General features: G+C 32.1%; 2 protein-coding genes across 2 annotated transcripts in view; one reads left to right on the top strand and one right to left on the bottom strand.

The window, feature by feature from the left end:
- LOC125877272 (rRNA (cytosine-C(5))-methyltransferase NOP2C) overlaps positions 1–5088 on the bottom strand; it is a 15919-nt gene extending 10831 nt beyond the window's left edge. The window contains exons 1-5 of the mRNA XM_049558616.1: positions 4979–5088; positions 4783–4901; positions 3628–3988; positions 2345–2492; positions 1238–1455 (exon numbers count right to left, since the gene is read on the bottom strand). Coding sequence (XP_049414573.1) covers positions 1238–1455; positions 2345–2492; positions 3628–3988; positions 4783–4901; positions 4979–5056 — 924 coding nt within the window. The 5' untranslated portion in view covers positions 5057–5088. The remainder of the gene's footprint in view (positions 1–1237; positions 1456–2344; positions 2493–3627; positions 3989–4782; positions 4902–4978) is intronic.
- A 2057-nt stretch (positions 5089–7145) lies between these two features.
- LOC125876268 (2-alkenal reductase (NADP(+)-dependent)-like) lies at positions 7146–8915 on the top strand. The gene is made up of 6 exons (XM_049557401.1): positions 7146–7468; positions 7610–7790; positions 7870–8036; positions 8128–8210; positions 8304–8430; positions 8556–8915. The coding sequence occupies exons 1-6, from the start codon at positions 7232–7234 to the stop codon at positions 8808–8810; spliced, it is 1050 nt and encodes a 349-aa protein (XP_049413358.1). The 5' UTR covers positions 7146–7231; the 3' UTR covers positions 8811–8915.
- The last annotated feature ends 5059 nt before the right edge of the window (positions 8916–13974 follow it).

The raw sequence follows: 13974 nt of genomic DNA, 5'->3' as shown, positions 1-13974 counted from the left end.
CCATATTATTTATCTTTTTCAATGGGATCGTTCCATCAATTCGAACTATCCTATATTATTTCTATTTTCTAGTTGGGTTGTGACATCATTCCGACCCTATCCATATAATTTTATTTCTTAGATTGTGACCACTTTTAGCCATCAAATCTAATACTTCGGCATATGAGCATGTTCTGGCTAGTTTTTCGGTGACTTGTTTGATATCGACTCGTCTATTGATTTCAACATGATCCATATACTTTATACTAGATTTTGAGCACTTACAACGACCGCTGCATTGTGAAGAAGTCTATATGGAGCAACCACCTAATTTTGTTGCTCAGGGGGAGTTTAGTAGCCTTGTATATTGATTATGTGAGTCACTCTATGGTTTGAAATAGTCTTTGCAAGTTTGGTTTGGGAAGTTCAACACTGTAAATCACTTTGTGTTTTATCGGCATTATGCATCAAATTCAATATTTCATGAGAAAATTAAGCACATTGAGATTGACTGACATTATGCATCAAATCCAGTATTTAATGAGAAGACAAGCACATTGAGATTGACTGTCAATTTTGTGAAGTCGACTGATCAACTTGCAGATATCTCACCAAGCCCCTCATTGGTCCTCGTATTAATTACATATGTAACAAGCTAGGTACATGAATTGTATGCACTAGCTTGAGGGGGAGTGTTATAATAGGAATAAGTTTATACAATCCTATTGAATAGGAATAGATTTACACAATCCTATTAGAATAGGAATAGGTTTATACAATCCTATTTAGAATAGGAATAGGAATACAAATAGGAATAGGAATAGGAATAGGAAATAGTATCCTACTTGGTAAAGGATTGTATTCTAGTGTCTATAAATAGGATCTCAATGTAATAATGTAAAAAACAAATAACAATTCAATAATATTCTTTTCCTATATTTCTTACAAGAACCATGACTTAGACTAAAAATATCAGCTAAAAGTGTAAATGTGCCACAGTAATTCTCGACAGGGATGAGAAACAGAATCGAAATTGAAACAGTTACCCAACGAAAAAAGGCAAACACTTTTATATCAAGTAAGAACTAATTTCATTCATAATGGGGGAAAATCCCATATATAGAAAGGCAGAGATACCCCTGTCAGACCAGAATTAAGTAGCAATTTGAAAAATACTGAACTGTAGATATTCTTTAAAACTAGATGGTAACAACATTTATTAAGTTGAAGCAGATTCTCATCATCAAGTGTGACAAACCAGAGTATGCCATAAAGATATATGCACATAATATCCTGTAAATGATTTCAAAAATGCTGGAAAAGGCGAGAAAGTTATACCATAAAAGGAGGGTAGTCTGTATACTCTTTCCTTCATATCCACCGCAACCCCTTCAGTAACACGAAACATTCCAGCTCTTGACATCATTGCTGTTGCTTGGCCAATGTAGAAGCCATCTCTTTCAAAATAATAAGGATCTAATCAAAACTGAGATTGGTCACTCAATTGGCTGGATGGATGTCATACAACTTTAAAATAATAAAAAGATGCCATAGATTTTATATACTGCAAAATTTGATGGTGTAAGAGAGAAGACAACATTTCAACAAATCAAGCATATCTAGAGTATATTTCAGAAAGATCATAGCATACCTTTTTTGCAAGTAATAAATGAAAAAGAACATAGCAAATTTGTATCCACAAAATCAGACTAGATGAAAAATTATCTTGGTATTTTAACCATAAAAATGCAGTATATCCCATTATAATCATCTGAGAAGGATGATATTTCTGAAAATATTAAATCCTTTCAGATTACATTGGTGTGAGATGAAGCTAATGGTTCAAATATCTTACCGCAAAACTAGCTTTTCGTTTTGCAAGAAGTTCGCCAAAATAAGGAGTCAATGACTATCAATAAATATCTGAATTTTGTGCATTAAGCACATACCATCACCCCCAGTTCTAACTACTAGTTGTAAACCAACTGGCTTACCCCCAGTTCTAACTACTAGTTGTAAACCAACTGGCTTACCAAGTAGACAAAATCATTTGGGGTACATCTAAAGGGAGAATACACTGTCAAGGAAAGTTACGATCTAATGTGTTCACAGGGTGGAATTCTGGAGGATTGGCCATGGACGCATGTCTGGACTAAAAGTGAAAATGAGTAAACACCAAAAGCAAGACCAAAATGTATACTGCAGTTACACGCACATGTCAAGTTTATGTCAAAGAAATAGTAAGTTCCTCAGCAAACTTTTCCACACAGAAACACATTAATGCCTTTGGGGTCAAATCAGTGTAAGAATTCAGAAAGAACCCTTAATTAGATATGAAAAGGTGCTAAACAAGAAGTTAGCTTACCTTCTTGTGATCCTTGTAGAACAGTCCCGCGTGTCATTGCAACACCCCATCCACCATCTGGACCATACTGTTCCACAGCAACTGAAACTGCAACTGCATCACCTCTTTCAACATGAGCACTGCATGCCAAAACACCAGGCACATAAACCTGGGAAATATGACAAGTAGATGGTAAGATTGTGTCAGGTACTAATTTGTAATTTAACAAAAGCACATGCACGCTTTACAAAAAAAAATTCTAGCAAATCAAAGAAGAAAGATCTTCCGGTGTTCCAATGCCATTGTTTTGGTAAATTGCCAACTTGCAGGAACATGCATCTCCTGTTGGTATATTTGTGCCCCTATAGACTAAAAAAAACTAATGCATAACATCAAGTGATATTGAAGGTCAAGATGTCACTAATCCTGACAAAGGTATGAGCCTATTACATAGCTCCAGATAAAATGTACATAGATGGAGAAGAAGGGTAAGTACTACTTGAAGTACCAGTCAAAATTTACACCCCTGAATAAGACAGGATAAATTAAGAAAAGAAAGAAGAAAAGAATAAAATGTCGAATATGATACTCACATGATTACATGACCTTAATTCTTAGAAGTCTTCCAATTTATGCAACAGTACAGTTCCTTCTTCTATTATGATTTTTTTTCTTTTTTTTCCTTCTTCTTTGGAAGTTCTTTTCCAGTGCACTTTCTGAAATTACTTACAAATAGAACTAGAGATGGAATTCAAAAACTTAGACAGCTCCGCTGAAAGCACCGTCACTGATTCAACAGGAAGGTCAACTAATGATTGATGGATCACTCCCTCCCTATCCGTCTCTTAATACCCCATTCCACTAATCTGTTGTTACTGATTCATTCAAGCCATAGACTTTAGACTCTCAATTTCTTTGTCTTATTAGCACAGGTTTTGGGCTATAATGTTTCTGAAAACAAAGGTATGTATGTTCTCTGGAAAACAGTCAAGTGTTTTAACATAATAGAGAAGATAATAGGTAAGGATGTACAACACTTAGACACTCTCATATATCAACAACAGCATCATGAATTTGCATGCATGTACTTAAGCAGCAATACAGACAACTTAAATACACAACACATCACGTGGTAAAAGTTAGAAATATCATCATGATTTGGCATTTTTTCCTCCTTCTATCTACAGGTTGAAATATACCTACTATCCACATTACTTGGGAGAAAGACAATGAACTTCTCCAATTCAACTCAAAGTGGATTCCTATAGCTGACCGGGTTTATATAAATCTGAATAATTACTCACTTGGGCACCACGAAGAACTGCCTCTGCACACTTTCGGCTCACAATTACCTCCTTAAGAGGTTTGCCTTCGTCATCCCCATAATGAATTGCATGCGGTCCTGAACCTTCAACAAAAACCACATAATCCAAGCCAGGAAATTGACACTTTGAGATACTTTTGATGGCCTTAAGAGATTCTGCACTTCCAGTGCATTTTAAGGTTGCCTTACAACAGTTATCTGGTTCCCATGTAGTAGAAGATTCTTGAACTGCAACATCGTGCATTCCTCTTTCCTTAAAAATTTCCAAAAGCTTCTCAATAACAGCATCACTTGTTGATTTGAGCGTATTCACACGGATACAAGAGTAACATGATGGGCGCCTAAGAAAAGCATTAACATTTGAATGTTAGAAGGAAACATCTACAATAACAATATACCACTGAAATCCCACATGAAGGGAACATCTACACATAAAGGAAATATCAGTAATGCTTTTCGTGTCTACAGTTAAGGTGTTCAAATATTACAAACAAAGCAAAGAAACGTGTTTATACATACAGTTGGAAACAAGAAGAAATCATAACAAAAGGAGGAGTACTTATTTTGAAAACGGTAATAGAAATACTCTGTTCAACTTTCCGTACCAAGATGATACTGACAAAAGTAAAATAGTCTAAACTTGTATAGATCACATAGTTAAAGATTGTAACAAGTCTATAACATCAAACAACACAGTAGAAAACTCCCTTTGTGCTAATACAATGAATGTTTTTCACAAATTTGAATTTAACAACAGCTATACTCTCCAGCTTTCCTTAAAAGCATCTTCTACTTAACAAACGAAGGAAATACTCGGAAGCCACATGAATAACAAATTTAATTACTAATAGTCCTTTAACTATTAGTCTCTTATTTATCTCAACCTCATTTCTGCCAAAATTGCTTAGCATTAGATTTGTAATACTGAATACCAGGACCTACAAACACAGAGACTGAGCTCAACTCTATTTCATCAAATCTAAGAACTTCTTATCAGTTCAACACAGAACTCAACTACTAAAGTTACAGTAGAAGTTACCGAACAGATATATAACAATAGAAAAAGTGTAAAGTGGAAATGACAGATTGCAAAATGGTAGTAATACGTATAAGGTAGATGAGGCAAACAGCATACGTGAGAGCAGTAGAAATCCGAGAGAAATGATCAGCTCCGTAAGCTTTGATGAAGTATTCTTCAACCATAGGGTTCCATTTCAAAGTTGGACTGTAACGGTAACGCGTTGATTGATCCATCTGTACACAATGTCAGCATATGCTGTTTAAACTGTGTGATTAGGGCAGAGAGAGAGAGAGAGAGAGAGTTTTGTTACCTGAGTAACGGAAGTGTTGCTGTGGAGAGTGAAGAAGCTTCTACGAATGGCTTTGATGAAGTCCCTCCCTTTCTGCATTCATTCAATTTACAGGCGGAGGAGGGGGAAAGTGTTTTCCAAAGCATTGCGATGTTTATATACGAACCCGAAACCAGTATTCTCGGGTCATCAATTACCCAAGGAAAGAAAAAAAGGAACCGGGTCATGTTCAAGCACAAACTGGGGAGTAGGAGTGTACAAGTCAAATCGTAAAGTCAAACTGAATCGACGAATCAAATCAAATCTAAAAAAAAAATGATTTGTGGTTTGGTTTGGTTGGTTTGGCGATTAAAAAAAAATTGACCACTCTTGGTTTGGTTTGGTATTAAAACAAAAAAAGTCAAATTGAACAGACATAATATTTTATATATATTTTTTATAGATAAAAAATATTATTTATAATCTACTTTGTTAATAATATATTTTTAGTTAGTTTATTTTCAATGTTTATATATTTTATTTCAAATTTGGGCTTGTAAAATTTGTAAATATTTTATTTTGTATTAAGATCTGAAATTACAATTATATTGTTATAGATTTTCAAATTCGAAGTTAACAATTTACTTTGTAAATATTTCGTTTTGTATTCAGTTTGACTGTATCATTTAATCTTATTAATTTAACATAATAAACGTTGATATTTCAACAAAAAAAAATTGTACTCATGTGAATTTTACCATTTTTACGAAAATTTCTAACATTTCTTACGTTTAGCTTATCACACAGGTAAGTGAAAATATATTTGATTTCTTTTTCAAACACCGTATAGTTGTAAAAAACGAAAAAACCGAAAGAATCGACTAAAACCGAAATTGAAAAAAATGATTTTGCGTGGTTTGATTTAATTTTTAGATTTAATAAATCAACATAATTGGTTTAGATTTTTTTTAATAAAAAACCAAACCAAACCGACCTATGTACACCCCTACTGGGGAGCACGTATTTTATTTTTGAGAACGAAAAGAAAATGACCAAATAGGCCTTAACGAATGGTTAATGTTTTATTTTGGTCCTTAATATATTTTACTGTATGAGAATAGTCCTTAATGTATAACAAAGATGTTTATTTTGGTCTTTAATATATTTCACTTGATTAAAATAGTTATTAATGTATGATAGAAGATGTTCATTTTGGTCATTTATCTTCATCCTAACATATTTATTTATTTAAAAGTGTTAAATTTTAGTAACGTGGCTAACAAAATTTATTGTTGTTGTCTTTTTTCTTAGCTTCAAAGAAAGAACTTCATAAAATCTAACATCATTTTCTCAAGTTTCTCCAACAAAATTTAGTATTTTCTTTTTCTAAAATATTATTCTACTAATATAATACTCATTTTTGTTTTAAGGAAGAGAAAATAATAGATTTTGTTAGAGAAAGTAAAGAAAATGAAGTCAGATTTCATGAGATTTTTCTTTGAAACACAAAGATGACATTAGCATTGAATTTTGTTAGCCACATGGGGTAGACTATAATTAAACTTAACATCTTTTTTGGATAAATTTATTAATTTTAGTATAAAGGGTCAAAATGAACACATTAAAAATTATTTCAATCAAGTGAAATATATTAAGGACCAAAATTAATAAATTTATTATGCATTAAGGATCATTTCAATCAAATGAAATACATTAACGATCCAAGCATTATTCATAGGGACCATTTTAGTCATTTACTCATGAAAAGAAACGTGCACATGCATTTATGGACCAAAACTCATCTACTCCCTCCTTTTAACTCTAAATTTGAGTACTGCTTAATGTAATTATTTAATATTGGACAAATAATATGATACTTCTTTCGTTTCAAAATGAATGACCTCATTTCTTTTTTAGTTTGTTTAAAAAAGAATGATCCATTTTTTTTTTTGGCAACACTTTAATTTCAACTTTTCACATGACATTTTTAAGGCCACAAGATTAAAAGACATTTTGATACATTTAACATAACTTTAATCTAAAATTACAAGATTTAAAAGTCTTATTTTTTTTCTAATTCCGTTCCAAGTCAAACTAGCACATTCTTTTTTAAACGGAGAAAGTACTACTTTTTTCCTCCACCACATAATATCACCCTCTTTTAGTTTGGACTAGGAAAATCCAGCACAAGGACCACCACCCCACTAACATCTAGTTTGGGGACCGCAAAAATATCAGCACTAATATTTTCGTCTGCCTCAGCGACTAACCCTCAATTACGCAAACACACCAACAATGGCTACGGCGGAAGTGGAGAGCAGAGAGTGGTACGTTGCTAGTTATGCACCAATTGGTGTTCCCAATTCAGACCATATTAAGCTACGCACTGTGACTTTATCGCTACAAGCAGATTCCATCCCAGATGGAAATGTAGCATTTCAAATCCTTTATGTCTCCATTGATCCATACGTCCGCACTCAATTGAGTGGCCTCGACGATGGCCTCTCTCTTCCTCAAATTCCACTCGGTCAGGTCTCCATTTCGATCCATGTATCTAGTTTGATTTAGCACGAGATTTTTTTAAAAATTGATAGTTATATCTTGTAGTCTAAAATTATGCCATGTATGTTGAATTTATAGTCTTTTTGAATATGCTAAAAATATATATTGCAGGTGATGAGAGCATTTGGAATCGGGAAAGTGATTCGATCTATGGATACAAATTTTTCAGAGGGAGAAATAGTAATGAGCCGTATTTGCCCTGTTGCTGAATTTGGTGTTCTGCCTTCTAATTTGCTTCAGAAAATTAACCCTGCCGATGGAGTTGCCTTGCCGGATTATCTTAGTTGCTTAGGTATACTAATTTTTAAAGTTTTAGATTTCTCAACTCATGAACTTCAAATTTTGACTCCGATCCTATATACGTTACATAGGAATGCCAGGAATAACAGCTTGGGTGGGCATAGAAAAGATTGGAAATGCTAAAGAGGGATCAAATGTTTACATATCGGCTGCAGCAGGAGGAGTTGGAATCATAGCTGGACAGCTAGCCAAAGTTAAAGGCTGTCGAGTTGTCGGAAGTGTAGGCTCTGATCATAAGGTATAAATCTGTCGATCTGTTCACTTTTACTTGTCCATTGTACTGAAAATAAATATTCAAATTATATTATATTGTTATTATCTTTTTGTAGGTGAAGTTGTTGAAAGAAGAGTGTGGGTATGATGAAGCTTTTAATTACCGTATAGAGACAGATTATGATGCTGCATTAACCAAGTAAACTATTTTGATTTTTGTAGTCATTTTTTTCCCCTTATTTTGGATTAATAATACTTAATATAACTTAAAATTTACCTTATTTTCTTATAGATATTTTCCGGATGGAATTGATGTATATTTTGACAGTGTTGGTGGTAAAATGCTTGAGGCTGTCCTTAATCACGTCAACCATGGAGCTCGTATTGCACTTTGTGGAATGATATCCGAGTATAACAAGGTATTTTTTGTTCTAGTATTCGAAACTTACTAACTCGACATTTTCTTCGTTTTTTTAATTCTTTAAAAAGCTAATGAAACGAACTATATTGATCATCATATAAATTATTTTTTTGGACTTTGTAGGTTTGGACAGAAAGAGAAGGAGTTAGGAATTTATTGAACATGGTGGGTAAAGAAGTTATGATGAAAGGGTTTATGGTTGGTTCCTATTATAATCACTTTGAGGAATTTATTAAGGAGATGGAATTTCACTTGAAAGAAGGCAAAATAAAGTCCAAGTACAAAATCTATAATGGTATTGAGACCTTTTTGGAGAGTTTAACATCTCTATTTACTAGCTCCAATGTTGGAAAAGTAATTCTTCAAGTTACTCCTTAAAAGATATTCTCATAATGATTTAACAAGCAAAAAATGACCATATATGTATCTATTTATGCTTGTTTACTATTGCTAAATTTTTTTTATGAAAATGTTGTATGACTTCTATAAGAGGAGATATATTATATAATAATGTTTGATTATATTCATGACAGATTAAAAGAAAAGATCAACGTTAGTGATATTTGTTGAGTATCTAATCTCTCTTTAGAATGTCTGTTTGAATATGATTTCAAATAATAATTGCATCGAACAAACAAAAAAAACATAAAGTCACCACTGAAGTTGTCTCAAATTTTCAAAAACACATTAATTATGCGGGTGTTCTATTACCCCACAAAAGTAATAAATATCGTTGCAAAGAGACCATTTTGACCCATTTTCTCACCAATTCAAGAATTTTTATAGGAGAGTGATGCACACCCCCTTTTAATGAATTAATTTAAATAATAAAGTGCATACCCAAAACTAAAATATTGGCACATCTTTGCTTGTAAATGACGCTCTCGCTGCTTTCAATTTATGGGTTTCTTTAGAACCTTTTCAATTGATAATTTCAATTTCTTGGGAGCTAATTTGCCTTCGGATGCTAAAGCAAGCTTTTGCTTTTTGGAATCGTCCATTTTTGCCGCTATTGTTATGAAGAGTTGAGCTTCTTTAAGTTTTGGGGGTTGAGATTTTGCTAGGATTTAATTTGTGGCATTTTTTCATAATGAAATAATGCTCCAGACTCACTCATCTCATGGAATGAAATTTTAATAAACACTAGAAGCTTTTAGAAATGAGAAAAGACATAATTTTTTTTTTGCTTTGACCACTAAATTTGCACTGAAAGTAAGTCTTCATGTTTGCATCGCATCACCCACAACATCGAATCATTCTCATCATTATAAATATGATTCAAGATTTGTATTTGACATTTTATGAATGTTTTTCCTCAAAATCTAATCATAAAAGATAACTTGATTTCTCAAATTTTAAAGAAATTAAACCTTGACGACTGGAAATTAACAAGAAGTTAGGAAGTTCTTATCTTTTTGGGTTGATTTCATTCAAGAAAGAAATTTTTTTTTTGAGTTTAAACCTTCAACCATGAGTTCTTTTTGAAAGAATTGGGGAAGATGGAGTATTTTAAAAAAAGAAGTAATTAAATAATAGAGAAGGAAATGACATGTGGTGCCTTTTAATTCGTATTTGAAAAAAAATCACATCCACACGTATCATCTGTGTGAATGCAAACACAGGGAGAAAATGGGTTAAAATGGTCTCTTTATAACGATACTTAATACTTTTGTGGAGTAATAAAACACCCGCATAGTTAAGATATCTTTTTGAAAATTTGGAACAATTTCAAGTGTCACTTTATGTCTTTTCTTTCGAACAAACAATAAGTGTATATGTTATGTATATGCATTTGACATATCAAACATGTATTATAGGTAACCCATAAACGCAACAAAATGTATATTTTATGTATATAATATCAAACACGTGTTAAGCAAGCCACAAACGCAACTGCACCCTCATTCAAAAACCAGGACTATATCTCGTGAAAATTATGTCTCAAATCAACAAAATCATTTGAAATTTTTGCAACAACGTTGAAGAAATCACGTCTCAAACTTAAGTTACAAAAATCCCAAAATCCTAGGTTTCTTTTCTAATAAAAGATATATATTGTGTGATTGACGGGATCTATTTTGAGAGATTCATGATCGGTTGCTCACATTTTGAATTTTAATTATTGCAAAATAAAATCTGTTTCAATCTTACAATCTTGATCACTTACTTGTTGCTTGCTTTAGTAACACTCTTTACTTGATCACTTGCTCTTATTTTCTTACTTGCTTACTTTTTTTTTTGTTTTCTTACTTAGCTATAATTCAAATGAACCGTTAAAAATATTGTACCTCACTTCTATAAAAAACATTAAAAATTAAGGGTCAAAACCGACGGACGGCCTCTGGTTGTTTTGCCTACAACCAACCCAAAATCGACGGACTCGATTTTGTCGGTGAGTCGGTTTAAGGTTGATTTCGGTTAAAACTGAGGGATGTCTGTTTGTGTTTTAAAATTAAAAAAATTGATATAATTTTTTTTTATAAAAAATGATGAACGACGTAGGTTTTATTAATTGTTTTTTCATAAATATATATAAAATAATTATAGTAACTTGAAATTGAACACAAGTATTTCATATGACATTAAACAATTTTATCACTAAACCACACATGCAATATCAAAACAATGGCAGCATTTACACCTAATTACCCAACTTAGCAAGCTTTTTCAAAATTCAGTCACTTAAGCAATTGTAGGTCCTTGATTTTAGACTCTAATATTTCCCATTTTCTCTTTTTCTTTCTCGTGGGGTAAATATTTATTTTTATTATTTTAATCATGTATAACTAATATTTACATAATTTATTTCACCTTCTATCCCATATCAAATTATATATAAATTTCCTCATAAGTTATTTGAGTATTATGTAGAATTACTAAAACACAACCAAATATAGTATAAATTAATACATAAATAATTTTCATTTATAACATTTAAAACAAATCAACTAGACATCATATTATAAAGTTAATATATGAATAACTCTTATTTTATTTACAAATCAAATAATATATAAAAATTAATACATAAATAACCAAGTTATTTAACTATTAGGTTGCGTTTATAGCATAGCAAAACGGATCCTAACAAAATAGGAAAAGTTAAATATTAGGTTGGGACCATACCGCTTGGCGCTTGCCATCCCAATATGTATAGCTATAAAGTGTCAAAATGAATTCTAAGGGATTGTGTATGTATTTGACCTTGTTTATATGATCGAGTTGAAAATGATATAACAAAATTATTAAGAGGGAGTTCCCTTGGACGACTAAGGGTACTATTGTAATTTTCCTTTTGAGGTAACCCATTAACAGTCACTTGGTTGCTCATTAGGTTTCCACCTGGGTTAAACACAAGAACGAACCAGGATCGTCTTAACAAGTTTTGGGGCCTAAAACCAAACTTTACAGAGAGGTTTTATTCTTTTTAGTTGTCATATGTAAATTAATGAATACTATAATATATTCAATGTAATCTACAAGTGAAGTCTCGTGAAGATAGGATGTGTGCAGACTTTATAAAGTAAGAATGTAAAAAATAAAATAATATTGATTTGTTATAATACTTGAAATTTAAAGAATACACCAAAAAATAATTTTAGCTTCTATCTTGTTCTGTATTTGTAGTTTGCTCCCATTCTTTCCTTTCTTCCTGCCCATCCTTATAAAACTTTGTTCATTTTGGCTTCATTTAAGTTTTTCTACTCTTTCATACAATTTATTACTACATTTTTATATTCGATCTTTTCCACATATGCATAGTTGAAAATAGATGTTTGCTACATGTAACTGTATATTATAAATAAAAGTATATGATTGCAAAATGCAAGTGCCGTTTAAGAGAAGACTATCTGATTGCAAAATGCAAGTGCCGTTTGCTTAAGGCTTCTAAATACTACTCTCTCTGTTTCAAAAAGAGTGACCCAGTTTGACTTGACACTGAGCTTAAGAAACTAAAAAATTTTTTTGAATCTTGTAGTTCTAAATTAAAGTTATGTCAAATATACAAAATTATCCTTTAATCTTGGGGTTTTAAACATGCCACGTGGAGAACTGAAAGTAAAATGTTACCGGAAAAAAAAAAGATCAATTTTTTTAAACAAACTAAAAAGAAAAGGATGATGTCATTCTTTTTTAAATATATTTTTGTGCAAGGAGCTATACATTGGGAACTTCCAATAGAATCACTTTGTCAAGTGGCCACTATGTGAACAAATTAAGAATAGCTTGCTCCTTTCACATCAACTCTTAGTCCCCAAAAACTTGCCAAACAAATGGAGTTTGAAGCCAATTTGTTAAGTTATGTTTCTTTTTCTTCTTATTTTTTGGACTGAACACGATTTATGATCTAACGTCAACAAATTAAATTTTTCATAATAAGTTACCATCAATCACTATATAGAATACTTAGTTGCTACGATTAAATAAAAATCGATAGTAACAAAACAATGAAAAAAATAAGTCGATTAACTGACAAAAACAATCTCCTTATTACTGTTGGGTTTTAATGTGTGGTTGTTTTAGTGACCTTATGATCAAGACGACCCTGGAACTAACCGCAACTAACTCACATGTGGCCTTTCCCTAACATATCTGTATCTTTTGACTACAATTCTCATCTTTTTCCTGTTGAGTGTTTTCATTCCTGATTAGTTTTGTTTTGCTATCTGTATCTGCAATTTTCTTATTATATGTATTTGTAGTTTGCTCTCATTCTTTCCTTTCTTCGTGCCCATCCCTTTAAAAGTTTGTTCTGTTTTGCTTCATTTAGTTTTTTCTACTCTTTCATACAATTTATTGTTACATTTTATATTATGGGTGCCGGGTGCGTTTGGTAGGAAGGAAAATGTTTTCAACGAAAATAAGTGTATTTCTAACTTATTTTTTCATATTTGGTTGAAAAGTAGAAAATATTTTTTATTGTTTAGTTGGTGAATGAAAAATATTTTTCAGAAAATATCTTCTTCTTTTTTTGGTTTCAGACTAAAAAAATACTCTTTAGAAAACTAATTTCTGATCCGAAAATCAACTCCGATAATTGATCAAGGACCCGACCCCAACATCCAAAATAGGACAAGACCCCAATGACCATTCCAAAATCCGACCCTGACATCTGACCCAAGAAAAAAAATTCAAAAACAATATTTTTTTAAATTTTTTTTACAGGGTCACTTGGGGTGGGGTGGGGGTAGGGATGGCGTAAAAATGATTTTTTAAAAAATAATTTTTTTTCTTAGTTTTTTTTTTTTGACTGAAATGGCCTGGGTGAGGGGTGGGTTAGGGGCTGAGGCGGAGCTAAGGTTAGGAGTTTGGGGATTATAAATCAATTTTGTTTGGAAGCTCACAAGTTAACATACATATATTTATTTAATTTTCTAATACAAATATAGGGTCTACAAAAAAGCTAATGGGTTCGTTCGAACCCATGAACCCCCTAGCTCTGCCTCTGGGTAGGGGTGGCGGGGGGTAGAGGTGGCGTAAAAATGAAAAAAAATTGAATTTGAAATATTTTTATTTTTAAAAAAATGACGGGGTGGGGGGG

The sequence above is a fragment of the Solanum stenotomum genome, chromosome 9 (genome assembly GCF_019186545.1).
Source record: "Solanum stenotomum isolate F172 chromosome 9, ASM1918654v1, whole genome shotgun sequence".
Classification (NCBI taxonomy): domain Eukaryota; kingdom Viridiplantae; phylum Streptophyta; class Magnoliopsida; order Solanales; family Solanaceae; genus Solanum; species Solanum stenotomum.
Note: the sequence above shows the minus strand (reverse complement) of the source record. Positions and strands in the feature narration are given on the sequence as shown.